Below are 24,242 nucleotides of genomic sequence, written 5' to 3' on the forward strand. Positions count from 1 at the left end.
CAAAACATTGCAACCTTGTTTGTTAGAGTAACAATGTGTTGTTGAAGAATTAGTAGCAGGATTCCCTGGTGGCTCAGATGGTAAAACGTCTGCCTGCAATGTGGGAGACCCGGGTTCGATCCCTGGTTTGGGAAGAACCCCTGGAGAAGGAAATGGCAACCCACTCCAGTACTCTTGCCTGGAAAATCCCACGAATGGAGGAGCCTGATAGGCTACAGTCCATGGGATTGCAAATAGTTGGACACGACTATGCGACTTCACTTTCTTTCTAGATAAATGGAGGTTGATAAACTTGTGATACTCATAGTTGGTCTAAGGTGTAGACAGCCTCAATACTGCATGCACAGTGGCACTTAGATGTGCCCAGTCTTGCAGAGAGTGATGAAATGTTTCTTAGGTGCCATGGTCATAGGGAGTCCACTGATGAATGCTTGTCATGGTATTTTACGATTCACTTGAAATAATTAGTTTTTATTGTAATTCATAGTACATTTGTTTAATGTTTACAACTACTATTTCAGTATGTATCAACCAAAATAGAATGATTTTCTAATACATTTCCACAGAATGCCCTTACTGGTGAGTATAAGCCAAGAATTACCATTGTCTAGGAATATGAAGAACATGACATATTTTGCAAAAAGAACATCACATGATCTGTGGACATATGAGGCTAGAATGAGTTACTAAAGAAACCTCTATAAAACCTACCTCAATGGTTAAATAGTTTCATTTGATGTCTGCTAACTCTTACTTGCAAGTGAATACACTCCTCATGAGGTTGCCCAGTGCCCCCTTTACATCTTTATTCCTCAGAGTGTAGATGAAAGGGTTGAGTGTAGGAGTCACTACTCCATAGAAGAGAGCCATGAACTTGGGCTGGTCTCTTGAGATGGAAGAGGGGGGCTGAAGGTACATGCTAATGGCTGGACCATAAAATAAGAAAACTACTATGAGATGGGAGGAACATGTCCCCAAAAGCTTTTTCCTTCCCTCCAAAGATCTAATCTTAAATACAGCATGTCCAATGCAAGCATAGGAAATAAGAATTAAGCACAGTGGCACAGCTAAGAAAAAAATGCATACCACTGAGAGTGTGAGCTCATTAGCACCCTTTTCGCCACAGGCAGTCTTTATCAGAACAGGAATCTCACATACCAAGTGATCCAGGGTATTGTGACCACACAGTGGTAACTGTAAGGTGACAGTGGCCTCTGAGACAGCATAGGTCATTCCACTCAGCCACACGGTGGCCACTAATAAGATACAGACGCGCTGATTCATGATGAGGGTGTAGTGTAGAGGCTTGCAGATGGCCACGTAGCGATCAAAAGACATAACAGCCAAAAGCAGACATTCTGTGCCCCCCATTATGTGGAAGAAATAAAGCTGAACTGCACACCCCACATAGCTGATTGTCTTCTTAGACGTTCCCAGGTTAAAGAGCATCTGAGGGACAATGCTTGTGGTGTAGCACATGTCCAAAAAGGAGAGGTTGATGAGGAAGAAATACATGGGGCTGTGCAGACGGGTGTCTAACTTGGACACCAGAATGATGGCTATGTTTCCCATCATAGCCATGGGGTATGTTATAAGCAGAATAATGAATAGAGGAAGCTCTAGCCAAGGACGGTCAGCAAAGCCTAGTAGAATAAACTCTTCAGGATGGCTTTTGTTATTTAGTTCCATTATCTTTAATTTGTTTCACCTATAGTAGGGAAATGGCAGGAAAGATAGAAATATTTTGAGAAATGACAAAGCACAGTTATGCAGTGTGCACAATTATGTATGTAGTCATAGGAGATTGGGTACAGTAACTTGGGAAGGGAGATAATTAAATGAATGTGACATCAGGTGACTTAATTACTTTTCATGACCCGACAAAATAAAGGCAACTACCTTAAACAAATAACCTCGCTGAAGGTCAGTTTCCTACTCTGTTTATTAAATATGGGAATAACTGTCTTTGGGCTCTGGTGAGGATTAAATACGTGACTGTTGTTCTGAAACTCCAAAGTAATGGTTTTCATACTTTGCTTGTGAAAATTTTAGCTGAAGAGACTGTTAACATGATTCCTATCTCCAGGTGTCTGATAGAGTAGATGTGGCATGGAGTCCAGGAGTCAGATGGGTCATTATCAGAAACACTGCTGCAAGGCATTATTGAAATATTGAAAAGATTAAAAGCATTGACATAGATATAGGAGAAGACCAGACCAGAGACAACCTAGGAAGCATTATCAGGATAGCCTTGTTCAGAATTTATGGTTACCAGGGAGGGAAGAGTTGGTGGAAGGGATAGTTAGGGAATTGGGGGTTGACATGTACATACAGCTGTATTTAAAATGGATATTCAACAAGGACCTACTGTTTTAGCACAGGCAACTCTGCTCAATATTATGTAACAACCTAAACAAAAAAAAGCATTTGAAAAAGAATAGATATGTGAATATGTGTAACTGAATCACCTTGCTGTAGAGTAGAAACTAACACAACCTTGTAAATCATCTATAGTATAAATTAAAAAGCTAAAAAAGATAACCTTATTCAGATTCAGATATGTTATTATCATTGAATAATTATATCTTTCCCATGGGAACTGGCAGAGAAGGCGATGGCACCCCACTCGAGTACTCTTGCCTGGAGAATCCCGTGGATGGAGGAGCCTGGTGGGCTGCAGTCCATGGGGTCACTAAGAGTCGGACACGACTGAGCGACTTCACTTTCACTTTTCACTTTCATGCATTGGAGAAGGAAATGGCAACCCACTCCAGTGTTCTTGCCTGGGGAATCCTAGGGACGGGGGAGCCTGGTGGGCTGCCGTCTATGGGGTCGCACAGAGTCGGACACGACTGAAGCGACTCAGCAGCAGCAGCATGGGAACTGGGCTTGCTTCCCTCCTGGCTCAGCTGGTAAAGAATCCACCTGCAATGCGAGAGACGGGGGTTCAATCCCTGGGCTGGGAAGATCCCCTGGAAAAGGGAAAGGCTACCCACTCCAGTATCCTGGCCTGGAGAATTCCATGGACTATATAGTCCATGGGGTCGCAAAGAGTCAGATACAACTGAGTGACTTTTACTTCACTTCACTTCATGGGAACTGAGAAGGCTTGTTTTATTCAAATCCGTCTTAGTAATTTAGAATTGAGCAAGAAATTTAAGCATGTCAATTTCCTGAAGTATATAATGAGAGAATTTTGCTATGTAGTGTTTTTCCATACTTAAAAATTTGTTTTTGAATGTAAATTTTCTTGCATAGCTACTTAGTTCAAACTGGGCATTTGATTTTTCATGTTAAATTTTAATTATCTATCTTGTATTAATTTTTCTTCGGTGAGTGGACTTATCCTGTTTTTATCAGAGTTTGGATGGTTATCAATGATTCACTTAATTGCATATAACTACAAACATCCTTTAAGGCCAGAGAATTGATGTCTGGAGGAAATTCTTTATTCCAGTTCAGGATTGGAGACATTATTCATAGGCATAAAGTACTTCATATACTCACGACATGATGCCCTCCATTTCTTAAAGGTTTTGGCTGTGCTGTGCAACTTGGGAGATCTCCGTTCCCCCAACAGGGATTGAACCTGGACCACAGCAGTGAAAATGCCTTATCCTAAGCGCTATAACCACTAGATCACCAAGGAACTTCTCCCTCTCTCTCTCTTTTTTATTTTTTTAAGCTATGAGGCACGTGCAACAACAAAATCAACTAGCTGAGTAAAGCAGTTTTTGAGAAAATGTAAAAAGTAAGTGAATTTTTGTTTATCCTTTTTTTCCTGTTTAGTGTTACATTGTGTTTCATGAAATCTATTATCTTCCATAAGATGAAAAATAATCAGATAGGAAGTTGAGGTAGTGTATACCAGTGACAAAACTCCAAGTTACTCTGCCAATAAATTATTGATTCAAGGGAAACAGAATTATACTTGCAAAGCATAGATTTCCCATACTTTATTTCATCGAATCCTCAAAGCCATCTTGTGAGCTGTCACACAGAGCTACTCAGGGCCAAGATGTGAATATGGCCCTTTGTTTACACACTAATTCTAGATCAGATGTGTATAATATGGTAATAAAATAATAATTTCAACTCATCCTGAAAGGGTTCTATGCACCAAACACTACAGTAAGCACTTTGCACCCATTTAATCTTTAGTACCTAGCCCCAAACCCTATAACAAAGGAAGTTTTAGTACTCATATTTTAAGATGTTGTTAACCAATCATTCTTATTGAGGTTCTAAATATCAAAAAGTAATTAATTCTTTAAATGAGATAGTGAGATAATAAGACTGTAAATTTAGAGTTTTAAGATTCCAAAGAAAGCACATGCAGAGATATTTTCTAAGTGAATATGTTTGCTACAACTTATTCAACTCTGACATTATTTAAGGTATTAAAAGAACATTTCAAATGTAGGAATATATCTTGACCTAAGTTCTCTTTATGGTAAAAGTTCTTTGTGTAGATATATATGAAACAAAAGCATGATGTGAATTAATTTAGTTGTTAAAATAAATATTAAAAAAGGCAATTGCCCACATTAAAATAATTGCACCATATGACATCTATTGTCTATTTGGTTAACATTGTTATACTTACCTTTTTTATTTTTTTACCATGGTTCATCTTTCAATTTTTTTTAAAAGAGTAATTTTAGTCTTGATCCTCCAAAAATTCTTGCATAATTTTTTCTGACTCTCATGACAGTGTTCAGCCAAGTATAATCTCATCAATTGTATTAAATCTGCATTATTTGGAATTTTATATATATTATTCACCTTAGCAAATGCAGTTTTGTTTGTGAATGGTGATCATCCCAGAGCCTCCTTCATTTCTCCATATATTTCCCTGGAGATTCTACAAAAAGTGTCCTAAATAATGCGATTCTCTTTTGATGTATATTTACACTGTGTAATTCTTTCTTAGGTAACTAATCCTTTTTGTATCATTCTCATGATATTTCATTATTTTTAATTCTTATATTCCAAGAATTTTTAGCCTACTTTTTGATCTACTTTCAGTGATTTTTCGTCACTAATTTCACTTGGAGATAAATAGGGATCTATTTAGCTTCCACTGTTTAAACCAGTGTTCAAAGTCACTTTACCAGAGTACCAATCTATTCCTTTTGACTTCTCCTTTAAATCTCCACTAAAGTTTTCATTCTGGTGTGTCTTTTTATGTATCATTTGTACACCACATTATTTTCTTTATATTTATAGTGATTTTTAAGTTTATATATAGGGAAAGATTGTAGAAAAAAGGAAAATTTATCTGATATCAAAGCATCTGGATGAAACATGTGGACAAGTCAATCTATCAAGTTCTGACTACATATTAAAAATGCTCACATGATTGAATGAAAGCTACATACTTCACTCAGGTGTTTAATATCTGTCAGATTAGTATTTATTAAAATTTACATGATTTTAAGGTTGGTTTAAGTCAAAGACTGAGTTTGATTTCAAAGATAAATCTAGTTGCTTTCTATAGGCATTAAACAATATATTTCCGAAGTTTAGAGAAGGCGCCTGGAAATGAAATGCTCTCTGCTTTTCCTACATATATTAGTTACTTTGAAGTAAACACATTCCAACTTTCCCTAAGATGGGTAGTCTTTAAAACAAGTGTCTTTTTACTCACCTTATTTTGATAACTATAATTTAATAAAAAGGAATTATGGAGGCACACACGAATTTTCAGACTTTCAGATAAGGACAGAGAAACTATAGTATGCCAAAGAGTGTCTAAGAATTACCTTCAGAAGTGTGAGTTTTTCATGTGACACAATGCTGCCAAAAAGGAAAAAAGCCCAGAATAGGAAGACAGTAGTAGATAATATGAAGAATGCTTTGCAGGTATGCTTTTTGTATTATATTCCTAAGACTCTTGGGCATTCTTTACAAACAGCTCATTTATGCTTATCTCAGATGAGTTAGCAAACAAAGTTCTTTGGGGACTGAGTTCTCCATGGAAATGTGTCTTACGTATAATTAGTTATCTACTAAATTGGGGTTGGTAGCAAGAGTCCTCTACTACTAGATTTGTTTTAAAATAAACTCATTTCCTGACACACTGGAAACTACTTTTATGTTATTTTATTTTTTTAATTTTATTGTTATGATTTTTAATTGAAGCACAATTGACAGCAACATTACAGTATTTTCAGTTGCACAACATACTGATTTGATATTTGTATATGTTGCAAAATGATCACAGTAAGTCTAATTACTATTTGTCACTATGCGTGCATGTTAAATCACTTCAGTCATGTCTGACTCTGCAATCCTATGGACTGTAGCTTGCCAGGCCCCTCTGTCCGTGGGTTTTTTCAGGCAAAAATATTGGAGTGGATTGCCATGCCCTCTTTCAGTGGATCTTCCCGACCCAGGGATGGAAGCTGCATCTCTTGCATCTCTTGCATTGGCAGGTGGGTTCTTTAGCACTAGTGCCAGCTGGGAAGCCCCTTTGTCACTATGCAAGGTTACATATTTACCCCAGAATTTTTAAGATTTACTTTCGTAGCAATTTACTTACAGATTTGTAATGCAATATTATTAACTATAGTCACCATGGTATAATAGTGGTGCATTACGTTTTTTTTTTGTTTGTTTGTTTTTTTTTTTTTCATTTGTTTCTTGATTCCATATGTAAGTAAAATCATATGGTATATGTCTTTGTCTAACTTATTTCATTTATCATAATGTTCTCAAGTTCCACCCATGTTGTCTCAAATAGCAAGATTTCATTTTTTGTTACTTCATTGTCCTCTTTATCCATTCATCCATCAACAGTTAACTTAGGCAATTTCCATATCTTGGCTATTGTAAACAATGCTGCAGTTAATACACAGGTGCATATCTTTTTGAATAGTGTTTTCATTTTCTCCAGATAAATATTAAGAAGTGGAATTGTTGGATCATATGATAGTTATATCTTTACTTTTTTGAGGAAACATCATACTATTTTCAGTAATGGCTACTCCAATTTTTATTCCCATGAATAGTGCACTGCTGCTGCTGCTGCTAAGTCGCTTCAGTCGTGTCCGACTCTGTGCAATCCCATAGACGGCAGCCCACCAGGCTCCCCCGTCCCTGGGATTCTCCAGGCAAGAACACTGGAGTGGGTTGCCATTTCCTTCTCCAATGCATGAAAGGGAAGAGTGAAAGTGAAGTCGCTCAGTCGTGTCCGACTCTTAGAGACCCCATGGACTGTAGCCCACCAGGCTCCTCCATCCATGGGACTTTCCAGGCAAGAGTACTGGAGTGGGGTGCCATTGCCTTCTCCGAATAGTGCACTAGGGTTCCTGCGGGGACCAGCCCTGGCTGATCCAGGGTATTCGAAGGAGAGACGGCTTAGGCGACCTATTCAAATGTTAATTTGAGATATAAACAGTAATAGAATGAGGATAGCTCAGTAGGAAAATTCAGTGGAGAAAAGAAGCTGAGTAGCTTGGTTTACGTGGAATATCAATATAACCCGTGACACCAGGTTAAGCTCTGACCACGGAGGCCGCAGGCGCCCTCTCGAATAGCGGAAGGTGCCCCACCTTAGACACCTTCTAGAGTGGGTCTTAGAAGCCCAGGCAAATAAATGGTCGCAGAGGATATCCACGCTCCAGATGGAGACTCAGCTGGAAGTTAAGGAGTAAAATGACATGGGGAGACCAAGCGTTGGTGGGCAAGGCCCATAGCTTTATTTTTAACAGGGGCTTATATACCCTAAGTTACACATAGAGGATAATAGGGGATGCAAAGTCAGCAGTCTTTGACCCTTATAAAAAACCAGGGTTTCTTTCCTGCAAATATATCGTATACAAATGGTTTAGGTGATTTACATCATCTTCTGGCCAGAAGGCCTATTAACATTTTATGACTCTTGACAAGGACTTATCAACAAAGACTTATTTTTTCTAAGAGTAATTATTTTAAGGTTTGCCGCCATCTTCCAAAGATAAAATTGCATTCCTATAGGGCGGATGTGTAATGGGTTTACAACAAAGGAAAGAATTTATTACCTTAAGGGTCTAAAGTTACTAACACCAAAGGCCACTACTTATTTTTTCTACATACCAACTATTAATTAATACACATTCAAGGATACAATACAGGGGATGTGAAAACTTGGCAACAAGCATTGGCTCATCAATGAAATCTTTTACTAGTTTTATTCTGACAGTTTCTAACTCTCTGAGAGGCTCTAAGCTATTTGAATATCTTAAGCTTCCCGTGCCTCTGGAGGCTGGGAGACTGTAAACAATCGTATGCATAGCTGTAGGAGTCCGGGTAAATTTGTCAGGCGAGTTAGAGAACTATCTGAGGGGTTTGGGTTTAAACACTCCTAATTGCCCAGGAACTTTATTAATTGGAGGTGTAAGTTAACTCTTTGACAGAGAGAGCGAGATGGTGGTGGGGGACAGCCCCCAGTAAAGTCAGAGGTGAGAGCACAAAGCAATAAAGTAGGCAGACTCTGTTTTTTTGAGGGGGGGGTAGATGCTCGAGAATATCCAGGGGGACTCCTGAGACTCATCCCGCCTTTGCGTATGCCGAGCCTCCTTCCTCATGACCTTTGTCACGAGTGGAATGTCTCTCGCCGGCTCCCGGCAGGTTCCCTTTTTTCCACCTCCTTACTAATACTTGTTATTTTTAATCCAATTGATAATAGCTGTTCTGATATGAGAGGTGATATCTCATTGTAGTTTTGATAGGCATTTCCTTAATTGTTAGTGATGTTGAACATTTTTTCATGTAGCTGTATACCATCTCTATGTCTTCTTTAGAAAAAGATCTATTTAGCACTTCTGCCCATTTTGCAATCTAATTGTATGAATTCTTTGTTTATTTTGGATATTAACCCCTTATTAAATATAAAATTTGAAAACATATTATCCCATTGTGTAGGTTGCCTTTTTATGTTATTCATGGTTTTCTTTGCTGTGCAGAAGCTTTTTAATTTGATGTAATCTTATTTGTTTATTTTTGCTTCTCTTGTCATTACCTTTGAAGTTAGAACCCCCCAAAATCACCAGTGACAATATCAAGGATTATTTCTTTTTAGCTCTGCTATTGCTTTTTGTAGGGATTACATTAAATTTGTAAATTGCCTTGTGTAATGTGGACATTTTAACAATATTCTCCCAATCTATAAGCACGGAATATTGAAAGGTTGTTGTTAAATCACGCAAAGACACTGGGATTCTTGGCCCCCAGAGGAGAAGAATTCAATCCGGGGCCAGAGACGAGGCTTGATCACTCAGAGCTTTTGTGTAATAACGTTTTATTAAAGTATAAAGGAGATAGAGAAAGCTTCTAACATAGGCATCAGAAGGGGACAGAAGAGTACCCGCCTGCTAGTCTTCAGCTGGATGTTATATAGCTGAAAGAAAGGAATGTCTTAAAATTCAGAATGGCACCAGGCCCCTCACCCATAAGATGCATTTTGGGATAATCTTGGCACCAAATGGTTTATCCTGGGCCATAAAATGATTAACTTGAATCTTGAAGAAGGGCAGACCACCATACAAATAGTTTCATTTACATAGATTAGGGGAACAATATCTGAATATAACATACTGGTTTGTCAAGTAGGGTCTGAGCCAAGAGGCAGAACAGACTTGAAGACGGAGTTTGGGGGTAAATGCATAGCACATTAGCATAGCTTAAGACAAACATTTCCATAAGAAAAAGGCATTGGTTAACTTCAGGTGAAACCAGATGTCATTATGGCAACACATTATGGCAATTTTAAGCAAAACCTCCTTTTAAATTTGTATAGAGAAGGAAAAAAATATCACCAGTTTCTTTCCTCCTGCCACTTAAGAGAGATAAAAATGTCTGACACTTGCAGGGTATTTCCTCCATTTGGAGACCCCTGGCCTTCCTTCCTGTTACCCTCTCAATATCTTTTCATCTATTTGTATCTTCTTCAGTTTTTTCATTAGTGTTTTATAGTTTTCATTATAAGTCTTTTACCTTCTTAGTTAAATTTATTTCTAGGCATTTTATTCTTTTGATGCAATTGTAAATGGAATTGTTTTCTTGATTTCTTTTTCTGATAGTTTGTTGTTGGATAATAAATTTAAATAAGATACTATTAGTACAAAACTAGCTTGAATAAGTGATTCTAGAGAATTTATATCTGAGTTCTTTGAATATCTTACTTTGTTCATTTGTAGACTATCTTACATAAGATTTAATTATTTCTGGCCATGAAATAAAGGAGCATAAAAATCAGTTGAAGAGAGAAGAAAAAGAAAATCATTAAGTAGTCTTTCATGTGAGGAGAAATCAAATGATACTTAAAAAATACCTTCAGGAGATCAAGACGGTGGAGTGGGAGGGCACGGGGCTCACCTTTCTGAGAAACACATCAAAACTATAATGACATATGCAGGGACACTTGCTCAAATTTACCTGGGGACAGCAGAACTACTCTACTATAACCAAAGCTGTAATGAAAGATTCATATGCAATTGGGTAGGAAGAGAGAAACAGTTTGTTGGGACTCACATCCCTAGGAGGAGACACAAAAGAAGAGGGGGATATCACAGGCTTGGGTATCCTCTCTGGGGAGCAAGGTATTAAGGCCCATATTAGACACCTCAACCCTGGAGTCTGACACCAGGAATAGGAGACCCCTCAGCTGGTTTGAAAACCAGTGGAGCTTACTGGAGTAAGAAACTGCGACTCTGCTCTTGAAGAGTGCAGACACAATCATGCTTACTCATGATCAAGAGCAGAGACTGCATATTGAAAGATTTCTGGGCTCTGGCTGACTTGTCAGAACCACCCCAGCATGTGCAAGAGCCTACACTGGGTTCCTGCACCAGGCCTTTTTATTCCAGTGATATTCCCCACTGAGGAGGTGATATCTATTGGCAATGAGAGTGAACACACTTGATGGGAGCTGAGACATCTTGATTCACTGGCCCGGCCTGTAAGCAGAGTAGAGGCAGCCATTACCAGCTTGCAAGTCCCTGGGGGAAGATGGAGCTACCTTCAGACTAATTTCAGACCCAGCTCTCCCAGCAAAGACACTGGGCACACACAAGCTGCCTAGGGATGCTCCCATACAAGCACGGTCAAAGACCAGGATAGGTAACGATTTCATTTAATTTTGAAGAGACAGAGAAAGTTAAAATGAGAAGACAGAATATGTTGCAAATGAAAGAACAAGAAGCAACTGAAAAGACCCTAATGAAACAGATAACTTACCTGATAAAGTTTCAAAGCATTTCCAGTAAGAATGCTAACTGCACTGGGGAAAAATTGATGAACACAGTGAAAATTTTACCAAACTAAAAAATAGGAAAAGCCTTCATTATAATGTCCATTTTGTCTGACATGAATATTGCTACCCCTTCTTTCTTGTTTCCATTTGCATGAAATATCTTTTTCCATTCCCTCACTTTCAATCTGTGTGTGTCTTTAGCTCTGAAGTTAGTCTGTTGTAGGCAGCATGTACCTGGGTCTTGTTTTTTTATCCAGTCATCCATCATATGTTTTATCACTGGATCATTTAGTCCATTGACATTTAAAGTAATTATTGATGGGTATGTACTTATTGCTATTTTATTATTTTCTGGTCGTTTTGGTAGTTATTCTCTGTTCTTTTCTTCTTTTATTATTTTCTATTGATTTCTTAGCTAGTATTCTTCTGTTCTTTACTCCCTTGTTTTTGTGTATCTATTGTAGGTTTTTGATTTGTCATTACTATGGCTTATATATCTATATCTATATCTACTTGTTTTAAACTGGTAGTCATTTAAGTTCAAACACATTCTGAAAGATCTACAGTTTTTACTCCTTTTCTCCTTATTTTGTATTTTGGATATTATATTTTATATCTTCATGTTAATCATGTGTTGTTTATTGTAGTTGCAGTTATTTTATAATTTTTTGTCTTTTAATCTCTATATGTAAGTAGTTAATCTTCTGCTTTTAGTATATAATTGCCTTTCTTATTGGGATTTTCTCTTCCCTATAGATTCCTATTGTTTTCCACTCAGAAATGACCCTTTTAACATTTCTTTTAGGATAGATTTAGTTGTGATAAACTCTTTACTTATCTGAGAAGTTCTTTATCTCTCCTTCAACTCTAAATGACAATCTTGCACAGTAGAATATCCTTGTTGTAGGTCTTTCCCTTTCAGCATTTCGAATATGTCATACCACTTCCTATGACCTGCAAAGTTTCTGCAGAGAAACCAACTGAGAACCCATAAGGATTCTCTTGTATATTACTCTTTTTTCCCCCTCTGACTGTATTTGTAATACAGTTCTCTCTTTTTCTTTATCCTTTGCCATTTTAATTATAATATGTCTTGGTATGGGTCTGTTTGAGTTCAACTTTTTTGAATCCTTTGTCCTTTCTGTATCTGAATATTTGTTTCCTTCTTCATATTTTGGCAATTTTTATCAATAATCTCATCAGATACATTTTAAGATCCCCCCTTTTCCTTCTGTGAACCCTATAATGTGAATATTGATAATGTTGTCTCATTGATAATGTTGTCTCAGAGAGCTTTTAAACTGTTCTCAGTTTTTAAAATTTTCTTTTTTTTTTTCTGTTCTGATCGAGTGATTTCCATTATCCCTATCTTCCAGATCACTTATGAGTTCTTCTGTATCAATTAGCCACCTATTCATTCCTTTGACTGTTTTTTTTTAATTTCATCTCTTGAATTCTTCATTTCTGATTGAGTATATTTTATGTTTCTAGTTCCCTGTTAAAATTCTCACTGTGTTCATCTATTCTTTTCCTTAATTCAGTTAACATTGTTATTACTAGTGCTTTGAATTATTTATCTGGTAAATTGTTTATCTCTGTTTCATTACTTCTTCCGGGTTTTCTCTTGCTCTTTTAATTGAAACCAGTTCCTCTGCCTTTTCATCTTGCTTTACTTTCTCAACCTCTAGGAATTTAGATAAAACAGTTACCTTTTGTGGTCTTACGTGAGTGTCACTCTGTGGGAATGTCCTTGTATGGATTGCATGTGCCTGATTTCTTTGGTAGGAGAACTGGATTTGACATGGATACATGTCACTTCTTTCCTCAGGATGTACTAACAGCCATCACCTTAGTAGAAGATGGAGGGACTGAAACTGAGCTGGGTGTGAAATGGGATTTCCCCTCTGCTCATGACTGTCACCTCCTAATTGGGAGTGGGTTTTGATCCCAGGTTGCTGGAGCAGAACCCCTGAGGGCTGGGCCCAAGCTGGCTCTTTTCCTTTAAAAGTGTGCTTTTTCCTCTCCCGCACCAGGACCTTTGCCCCATAGTGGGGAGTGCTGAAGCAAGGGAGGGCCCAAGCAGGCTCTTAGCTTGTGTTGGCAGTAGACAGATCCAAACTGTCCCTGATGCACTTCTTGAGCAGGGGCCAGCAAATATTTCCTTCACTCTGCTCAGATGCAGTCTTGGATCCAAGTCCCCTTTGTCTCTCATAGCCGATTATTCCCCCCAACCTCTGCCACTTTACCCTTTTATGGAACCACACCACAGGGAAGGCAGGCCTCACCTGGACATTTGGCATGTATCAGTGTGTGAACTGTGGCAAACTGGCTACTGTCAGAGTTCTGGGTTGTTTCCAGTGTGATGCTTGAGTAAGCTCCAATAATGGCCACCACCTGACCCAGATGCCAACCTGGGACTGAGTCAACTCTGTGTCCCATTTTTGAGCATTCTTCTTGGTCATGACACACCCAGATCCAGTGCTGCACTACAATGTGAATTAAGTGATACTGAAGTGTTTGCTTGGCTTGGGTCAGGGCATGTGCAGAGGCTTTCTCCAGAAACCCTGGAGCCACTGGAGTAGTCTTCACTCCACCATCTTTGCCCTGCCTTGAGGGTAAGCTAGTGATGTGCACTCATCACCAGCAGAGTCAAGCTTCCCACAGCCCTCCTGTTAGTCCCAGTGATCCTCTGGTCAGTCAAGAGGACTCATCCGCCCTGTGTAGGACCCCAGGATTGGGTCACTCAATCTGTAGCGCCAGTGTCTCACTCCCTAGGACATATCTCTGCCTATGTATTCTCCTTTTTTCCCCTCTGAGTCCCCATCTGGGGCAGCCATCTCAAACTTGATTGATCTGCTTTGAACTCTTTGTCAGGTGAATTATCTAGTTTCATTAGGGTTTTTTTCAGGTATGTCCTTTGTTTGAAACATATTACTTTGTCTTCTCATTTTGTTTAACATTCTCTGTCTTTATCAAGTTAGGTGAAATAGTTACCTATCCTAGTCTTGAGGCATACTTAAGCATTCTGTGTGTGCCCAGGGGCTTTAGCAGGAGAGCTGGATCTAAAGTGAGCATGGGCTGCATCTTCTCTCCGTGTGTTCTGGCAGCCACCATCTTGGTGTGAGGTATGGCTAGTGTAGGAGGGCTTGAGTCAGAGTCAGGTGGGAGTGAGCACCTCTCTTGTGCTCATCATCCTTTTGGAGGTGGGTTCAGGGCCCAAGGGGCTAGACAAGGAACCCTGACAGAGTTGGGTTTCTCCTGGGTATGATGGTTGTCTCTACCTTGGTTGAGCCCTTGCCTGGGCCTAAGGGCATGAGGTTGCACTCTTGGGCTGGTTTCACTTTTCCCCCAGTATGTATGCCTTGGTTAGAAGCTGGGTTGGGGTGAGAGCAGTTGGTGCCATGCCAGTAAGGTGGCCTCTTGCCCACCAGTGATAGTGTTCTCCTCCCTAGTTTTTGCTCCTCTCATGTGTGAGCATGGACACATACACTGGCAATGGCTGCCTTGGCCCTGGTCAGGGCACGACTGGGGTCCAAGCCAGCTCCTTTCCTTCTAAGTGTGGGTGTTCTCATTGGCAACAGCCTCTGCTACAGAGGAGAGCAATGCCAGGGCGAGAGGGGCTGGAGCTGGAGGCTGGTGTGGGCTGGGGTCTTGCTGGTGCAGTCCTGGCAGGCTGACCAGAGCCCATGCAGTTTTCAGTTTGTAGGTTCTGCACCATGATCAAGAGTAAACATGACTGTGGGTGCTCTCTTTAAGAGTGGACTCTTAGTTTCTTATAGTTCTGATCTAAGCCCCATTGATTTTTTTTTTTCATTTTATTTTATTTATTTATTTTTTTACTTTACAATATTGTACTGGTTTTGCCATACATCAACATGCATCCAGCCACGGGTGTACACGTGTTCCCCATCCTGAACCCCCTCCCACCTCCCTCCCTATACCATCCTTCTGAGTCATCCCAGTGCACCAGCCCCAAGCTTCCTGTATCCTGCATTGAACCTGGACTGGCGATTCATTTCTTATATGATATTATACATGTTTTAATGCCATTCTCTCAAATCATCACCCCCCTCCCTCTCCTACAGAGTCCAAAAGACTGTTCTATACATCTGTGTCTCTTTTGCTGTCTCACATACAGGGTTGTCATTATCATCTTTCTAAATTCAATATATATGCGTTAGTATACGGTATTGGTGTTTTTCTTTCTGGTTTACTTCACTCTGTATAATAGGCTCCAGTTTCATCCACCTCATTAGAACTGATTCAAATGTATTCTTTTTAATGGCTGAGTAATACTCCATTGTCTATATGTACCACTGCTTTCTTATTTTTTTTTTTATTTTATTTTTAAACTTTACATAATTGTATTAGTTTTCAAATATCAAAATTCATCTGTTCCCCATCCTGAACCCTCCTCCCTCCTCCTCCCCATGTTGGACGAACCTGGACTCGTTTCTTACATGATATTTTACATGTTTCAATGTCATTCTCCCAAATCTTCCCACCCTCTCCCTCTCCCACAGAGTCCATTAGGCTGTTTATACATCAGTGTCTCTTTTGCTGCGATGAACACGGGTTATTGTTTCCATCTTTCTAAATTCCATATATATGCGTGAGTATACTGTAATTATGTTTTTCCTTCTGGCTTACTTTGTATAATAGGCTCCAGTTTCATCCACCTCATTAGAACTGATTCAAATGTATTCTTTTTAATGGCTGAGTAATACTCCATTGTGTATATGTACCACAGCTTTCTTATCCATTCATCTGCTGTTGGACATCTAGGTTGCTTCCATGTCCTGGCTATTATAAGCAGTGCTGCGATGAACATTGGGGTACACGTGTCTCTTTCCCTTCTGGTTTCCTCAGTGTGTATGCCCAGCAGTGGGATTGCTGTGTCATATGGCAGTTCTATTTCCAGTTTTTTAAGGAATCTCCACACTGTTCTCCATAGTGGCTGTACTAGTTTGCATTCCCACCAACAGTGTAAGAGGGTTCCCTTTTCTCCACACCCTCTCCAGCATTTATTGTTTGTAGACTTTTGGATTGCAGCCATTCTGACTGGCGTGAAATGGTACCTCATAGTGGTTTTGATTTGCATTTCTCTGATAATGAGTGATGTTGAGCATCTTTTCATGTGTTTGTTAGCCATCTGTATGTCTTCTTTGGAGAAATGTCTATTTAGTTCATTGGCCCATGTTTTGATTGGGTCGTTTATTTTTTGGAATTGAGCTGGAGGAGTTGCTTGTATATTTTTTAGATTAGTTGTTCGTCAGTTGCTTCATTTGCTATTATTTTCTCCCATTCTGAAGGCTGTCTTTTCACCTTGCTTATAGTTTCTTTTGTTGTGCAGAAGCTTTTAATTTTAATTAGATCCCATTTGTACAGGCCAGTATCAATGATGAACATAGATGCAAAAACCCTTAATAAAATTCTAGCAATCAGAATCCAACAACACATTTAAAAGATCATACACCATGACCAAGCGGGCTTTATCCTAGGGATGCAAGGATTCTTCAATATCCACAAATCAATCAATGTAATACACCACATTAACAAATTGAAAAATAAAAGCCATATGGTTATCTCAATAGATGCAGAGAAACCCTTTGATAAAATTCAACATCCATTTATGATAAAAACTCTCCAGAAAGCAGGAATAGAAGGAACATACCTCAACATAATAAAAACTATATATGACAAACCCACAGCAAACATTATCCTCGATGGTGAAAAATTGAAAGCATTTCCCCTAAAGTCAGGAACAAGACAAGGGTGCCCACTCCTACCACTACTATTCAACATAGTTTTGGAAGTTCTGGCCACAGCAATCAGAGCAGAAAAAGAAATAAAAGGAATCCAAATTGGAAAAGAAGAAGTAAAACTCTCACTGTTTGCAGATGACATGATCCTCTACATAGAAAACCCTAAAGACTCCACCAGAAAATTACTAGAGCTAATAAATGAATATAGTAAAGTTGCAGGATATAAAATCAACACACAGAAATCCCTTGCATTCCTATACATTAATAATGATAAAATAGAAAGAGAAATTAAGGAAACAATTCCATTCACCATTGCAACGAAAAGAATAAAATACTTAGGAATGTATCTACCTAAAAAAACTAAAGACCTATATATAGAAAACTATAAAACACTGGTGAAAGAAATCAAAGAAGACCCATTGGTTTTCAAACTGGCTAACGGGGGTTATTTTCCCGGTGTCAGACCCCAGGGCTGGAGTGCCTAATGTATGGCTGGAACCTCTCTTTCCCGGGGAATTTTCTGACTATTTACTTAGTTATTTCTCCTCAATCTATTGTTTTCATTCAACTACCATTCCTGTTGTTTATATTTAGTTTCATGTGTCTATTCTCTAAATCATATGTTTTCTTGCATAATTTCTTATGGTTTCTTCTTTTTGTTTTTGGTTTGTTTGAGATAGTTTTAAATATTTACTTACCCATACTGATAATTTAGTAATCAACAGTAACAATTCAGTTGTCAATTCTTCATTGTATAATTTAGTTTTAGGAAACCAATTTTGAAAAATTTTATTGCACATAAATGAGAGTTTCACTACTGATTGGAGTACTTAGCTGAATTTCATAGAATATCTAATTTTAAGGAAATCATATTGTCTAGGTATTCAATTTGGTATTGTTGCATTTGCCTTAGTGTTTGCTAGGGGTTGTGCTTTTAATTTTTCTGCTGATGCATTTACATCTTTTTTTAAAAGCATGGAGCATTTGAAATTCTTCAGTCTTTTGGCAAATTGTCACCTATTTTGGAGGGGAAGGGTCAGCTTATACCTTGTCCCGTATTTGAGATCCCTTCTGACCTCTGTCTCTAATGGATATCTCAATTTGTTTTTTCGATGATGGTCCTCACAGATTCTGCATGTACTTCAAAGTTAACTGAGGCAGTTTCAAAAAATAATTTTCTGGACATGATTTCTTAAAATTCTGATATAGAAGGTCTGTAGAAGAGTCAGTCCTTATAAGTTTAAGGATTGTAATGTGTGCCAAAGCTGAAAAACAGCCCTCTAGCAAGTACAACCATGTGCATCAAATGTGCCTACACATGAGAAGATTTGTCACATAGAGATATTTTAAAAACATGTCTTTCAATATTTTCTAAGACACAATTTATATACATATGAATTTTAATATTTTTATAAATTTCATCTAAAATGTTGTACCACATGTTTATTTTATTTATTATGATAGCCAACAAAAGTCCGTCTAGTCAAAGCTATGGTTTTTCCAGTAGTCATGTTTGGATGTGAGAGTTGGACTGTGAAGAAGGCTGAGTGCCGAAGAATTGATGCTTTTGAACTGTGGTGTTGGACAAAACTCTTGAGAGTCCCTTGGACTGCAAGGAGATCCAACCAGTCCATTCTGAAGGAGATCAGCCCTGGGTGTTCTTTGGAAGGAATGATGCTAAAGCTGAAACTCCAGTACTTTGGCCACCTCATGCAAAGAGTTGACTCATTGGAAAAGACTCTGATGCTGAGAGGGATTGGGGACAGGAGGAGAGGGGACGACAGAGGATGAGATGGCTGGATGGCATCACTGACTCAATGGATGTGAGTCAGAGTGAACTCTGGGAGTTGGTGATGGACAGGGAGGCCTGGTGTGCTGCAATTCATGGGGTCACAAAGAGTCAGACATGACTGAGTGACTGAACTGAACTGAACATATTGAAAAGCTACATTTTAGGGAGAATGTTGAGAGGAGGTAAAATCAGAAGTGCTTTTAGAACAGGGGCTCTTCCAAGCCCTATATGGAGAGTATGAAGCACAAAAATAGCTATGTTTATTCTCTTCTTTGATGGTACAATAAGACAAGAAGACTTGTCATTGCCCTTTTCATGTCTTTGTTCCTTAAAGTATAAATAAAAGGATTAAGCATAGGAGTTACCAAACTGTAGAAAAGGGACATTAGTTTGTTCTTATCCTGGGAATTAGTAGAAGGTTGCACATACATGCTAATTACCGGTCCATAGAAGAGAGATACAACAATAACATGAGAACTACATGTGTTAAAGGCCTTCTTCTTTCCCTCTGAGGACTGAATTCTGAGCACTGTAGCTACAATGAACCCGTAGGAGACAAGAATAAGTGACAAGGGAACCAGGGAATAGAAAGTGCCCACAATAGAGAGCATAGCTACATTGAATGTGGTGTCAGCACATGACATCTTGATCATCACTGGGACCTCACACAGGAAGTCATCTACCTTGTTGTTGCCACAAAGTGGCAGCTGGATGGTGAGGGATGACTGAAGCAAGGAGTTAGCCAAACCACTTAGCCATGCCATGACCACTAGGAAGATACAGAGTTGCTGTTGCATGATAACTGGGTACCTCAAAGGCTTGCAGATGGCCACGTAACGATCCAAGGACATCATAGCTAAGAGGATGCATTCAGTGGCTCCCAGGAAGTGAAATACATAAAACTGGGTCACACAGCCTCCATAAGTGATAGACTTATCTGGGCCCCAGAGGTTCAGCAGCATTTGAGGGGTGGTGGTTGTAGTAAAACAAACATCCAGGAAGGAGAGGTTGGAAAGGAAGAAGTACATGGGGCTGTCAAGTTGAGGATCTACCCTGGATACCACAATAATCGAGATGTTTCCCACTAGTGTGCAGATGTAAGCAGCAAGAACTACTGTGAAGAGTGGCATTTCCAACCAGGGATGGTCAGAGAAACCCAAGAGAATGAAAAACTTTGGCGTGCTTGCATTGCCTGCATTCATGACTGTTGCTCTTGTTTGTGGATTTAAGTCAAAGGAAGATTTGCATTTCAGTATTAAATACTCTTGATGGTCAATTTATTCAGTTAAATAACATGAGTTATGAAGGGATTTTTCTCTTTGGTGAAACTCCAGTGATGTGATTTGATATTTGCAAGGTAAAATTTATGAGACAAAATGCCCCAAATAATGATTTTGTAGTATATCTAAAAGGAAGACTAACAAATCTTGATATTTTACCTAGGAAATGAAATATAGCAAATTTTCATAGTTTAATTATTAGAGAAAAGGGGACTCACAATTGCTCTTATATTAGAGAAAATAACAAAATACAAGACAGTTTCCCAAGAACCACCCATGCTAACTTACTGCCTGTGTTCATTTCCTTCATCCTTACTCAGTTGAGCTTCATCATTCTCTGGTTGAATTTTTGAGTTGTTTTCTGGGTAATTTCAGAATTCACTGGGCTCCAGCTGGATTCATCTGCTTTACACAGAAATAAGACAGAGTGCTTTTCCTTAATCCTATGCCTCAAATCCTAAAATGACTTTTGCCAAAGTAAATTTTTATCATAAAAAGAAACATACACCTAAAAGAAAATGATTCTTTGCAACATGTTCAGAACTTAAAAAAACAAGATAGGCAATAATTGATTGTACAGACTGGCTATATAAGATTATTAAAGGTATTAGTTCTTAAAAATACAGTATGATATATATTAGTGCTTTTCATACTGTGAATTGTAATCTATCACACATTTAACAGTTATATACCATTTTATTGATTTTATAATATTTGTTTCCATTACAAGTGTGAGTATATGTATACATGTGTGACTGGGCTTATTATATAAAATATAAAACTTGCTTTAGGCAGTGGTAAAATGTTTGAAAAAGCACTGGTGTAGTAGGATATGGAATCAGAAAACTGGATCCACTTCACTGTAATGATTAACAAACATATCTTTAATGCATTACTTAAATGTTTGGAACCTCCCTTATCTACCTTGCTGTGCTATTAGGATTAACCAATCCAATATGTGTGGCTATACTTTTGTAAGTAATACTTAATGTTTGGTTAGTTATTTTCATGAAATATAGTGTCCAGGTTGATTAGGAGTCTCTATCTTCTAATCAATTTTTCTTAGGTTATATCTAAATATTAACACTGTACTTATCTCCACCGAAAGAAGTCTCATAAGATTTGCATTTTCTTCCCTTTCATTTCCACAAATTACTCATATCCCTTGGCTTTAACATGATGTTAATGATTTTAAGATTTTATGTCAGCACACATATATTTAAATTATTGAAAATGACCGCTAACACAAACAGTATCTCTAGATTTATTTTTCCAAAATAGGAGCATTTCAATACTATTAATACTAAAGGTGCCAATTTACTTACACATTTTTTTAGTGTGCAGCTTTGCACAAAAACTTGTACAAAATGATATAAATGAATCAAGTTAAACAGATCACAATCACTTACATATAATACTTACTTTAAATTAATGTTGATATTCAATGGTAATACTTCCCTTTATTGACATTGATATTTACTTTCCATCAGGATTAATTGGAGATAAGGAATGTATTTTCTCTCTGTGTTCAGTATGTTTACTTCTTATTGTAGGTCTTTATTTCTTATTGTAGGTCCTTAACATTATATGTATATTTGATTTGAAGCATCTTAAATATGTTTAGATATGAAAACCCATTTTACTCTAAAATAATTGCTCAGGAAAGGTTCTTCCTCTTTATATAAAGCTGTGGGACATTTTCTCCATACAGGCAATAAACCTCAGTGGAAATCTCTTGGTAAGAAGCATGATAGAAATTCCCTAGTGGGTATACTACTTTCTTTCTTCTTGCCATAGTAAAATGAAATGATAAATTTTGGCATTTTTTTTGTTGAATGAGTTTAGGAAAATGAATTTATGGGAATGCAAATTAGTATAGCCACTATGGAGAACAGTGTGGAGATTCCTTAAAAAACTGGAAATAGGACTGCCTTATGACCCAGCAATCCCACTGCTGGGCATACACACCGAGGAAACCAGAAGTGAAACAGACACGTGTACCCCAATGTTCATTGCAGCACTGTGCTTATAATAGCCAGGACATGGAAGCAACCTAGATGTCCATCAGCAGATGAATGGATAAGAAAGCAGTGGTACATATAGACAATGGAGTATTACTCAGCCATTAAAAAGAATACATTTGAATCAGTTCTAATGAGGTGGATGAAACTGGAGCCTATTATACAGAGCAAAGTAAGCCAGAAAGAAAAATACCAATACAGTATACTAATGCATATATATGGAATTTAGAAAGATGGTAATGATAACCCTATATGCGAGACAGCAAAACAGACACAGATGTATAGAATAGTCTTTTGGACTCTGTGGGAGAGGGAGAGGGTGGGATGATTTGGGGGAATATCATGGAAACACGTATAATATCATATGTGAAACGGATCACCAGTACAGGTTCGATGCATGATATAGAATGCTTGGGGCTGGTGCACTGGGATGACCCAGAGGGAGGGTACGGGGAGGGAGGTGGGAGGGGGGTTCAGGATGGGGACACGTGTGCACCTGTGGCAGATTCATGTTCAAGTGTGGCAGAACCAATACAATATTGTAAAGTAATTAGCCTCCAATTAAAATAAATAAATTTAAATTTAAAAAAAAGGACTAAGAATCCTAGAAAATGCAATCTACCTAAAAAATTTCATGGAAAATCTTGAATAACAAAGAAAATTTAAGACAATTATTTTTGGGGTCAAGATGCAATTTTCTTTTATTTTTTTCCTCAGGGTATTATTTCTTGAGATTCCTGCAAATAATTTTATTTCTACACAGAGAGAGAAGAGGCAGTCACCTTCTAATATTATTTTTAAGGAACAAAAAGGTTTTTGTCTTCGAATATTTCTTCCACAGTAGCATGGTATAATAGACTTTTAACCTGACCTAATGCGTGCTGCAATTCATGGGGTCACAAACAGCTGGACATGACTGAGCAACTGAACTGAACTGAATGCTGACTATGTTAAAGTTCCACATTTGGTTTAAACAATTAAAAATGTGTCAAGAAGAAATTAATGCTTGTGTTTCATTCATTTATTTAAGCAATAACTATTTGTTGAGTGCCTGCTATGTATCAGTCACTTTCCCTGTTGCTTCAAATATAACACTGACAAAATTACAGACAAAAATTTGCTATAATGAAACTTATTTGTAATAGAGAAGTAATAGATTGATGCTTATTTTCAGTATGTCGGTAAACTTGGCTCCAGAATGATTGAAATACTAGTGAAATACACAAAGGGCAAACTGATATGTGGCAAAACAAGATTTTCATTGATGGTTTTAAACAATCATATAATTTTCACGTGTACAACATTATACTTCGGCATCTGTATCCACTAGAAAGTAATCACCATCACAAGTCTACATGCCGTTCATCATCTTACAGTTGACCCCCCTCACCCATTTTACTCACGTCCCAATACACTTCCCTTCTGGTAACCACTCATTTATTCTTTGTACCTGTAAGTTTATTTTTGTTTTGTTTGTTTTATTTTTTAGATTCCACATATGAGTGAAATCTTACAATAGAAATCTCTGTGCTTCCTATATCTGAATATCTGTTTCCTTCTTTAGGTTCAGGGAGGTTTCAGCCCTAATTTCATCAAATACATTTTAACTCCTTTCTCTCTCTCCTTTTTCTGAGATCCCTATATTGTGGATGGTAATGTGAAGGATGTTGTCCCAGAGTTCTTGTAAACTATTCTCATTTCAAACAAAATGGTTTTCTGTTTTTTTTTCTGTCTAATTGGGTGATTTTCATTTTTCCAGATGGCCTATGCATTCTTCTATATTATTTAATCTGCTATTAATTTCTCCTCTTGAAGTTTCATTTCACATACTATATTCTTTAGCTCTGACTGGTCCTTTATTATATTTTCCAGTTCTTTGGTAAAATTCTCACTGTGTTGATCTATTTTTTACCCAGTTCAGTTAACATTCTTATTACTATTGCCTTAAACTTTTTATCAGGTAAATTATTTACCTGTTTCATTAGAGTTTTTTCAGGGGCTGTTGTTTCTTGGTCTTTTATTTGAAACATATTCTTTTGTCATCTTATTTTGTTACTCTCTCTGTCTCAGTGAAATTATGTGAAACTGTTACCTATCTCAGTATTGGAGGTGTGTCTTTGTGTGGGTTCATCCCTGTGCAGTCTGTGT

General features: G+C 37.9%; 2 protein-coding genes across 2 annotated transcripts; both read right to left on the reverse strand.

The window, feature by feature from the left end:
- Window positions 1-750: 750 nt before the first annotated feature.
- LOC102264975 (olfactory receptor 2B11-like) lies at window positions 751-1,689 on the reverse strand. The gene has a single exon (XM_005901925.2). The coding sequence runs from the start codon at window positions 1,687-1,689 to the stop codon at window positions 751-753; it is 939 nt and encodes a 312-aa protein (XP_005901987.2).
- A 17,364-nt stretch (window positions 1,690-19,053) lies between these two features.
- LOC102264694 (olfactory receptor 2B11-like) lies at window positions 19,054-19,995 on the reverse strand. Its single transcript, XM_014480183.2, has one exon. It carries the CDS (start codon window positions 19,993-19,995, stop codon window positions 19,054-19,056), a length of 942 nt encoding a protein of 313 aa, XP_014335669.2.
- Between the last annotated feature and the right edge of the window lie 4,247 nt (window positions 19,996-24,242).

The sequence above is a fragment of the Bos mutus genome, chromosome 23, assembly GCF_027580195.1.
Source record: "Bos mutus isolate GX-2022 chromosome 23, NWIPB_WYAK_1.1, whole genome shotgun sequence".
NCBI classification, from domain to species: Eukaryota; Metazoa; Chordata; class Mammalia; order Artiodactyla; family Bovidae; genus Bos; species Bos mutus.

What these genes read in the sequence shown, in the direction of transcription:
- LOC102264975 (XM_005901925.2), bottom strand. Translation starts at nt 1,689, where the DNA reads ATGGAACTAAATAACAAAAGCCATCCTGAAGAGTTTATTCTACTAGGC.
- LOC102264694 (XM_014480183.2), bottom strand. Translation starts at nt 19,995, where the DNA reads ATGAATGCAGGCAATGCAAGCACGCCAAAGTTTTTCATTCTCTTGGGT.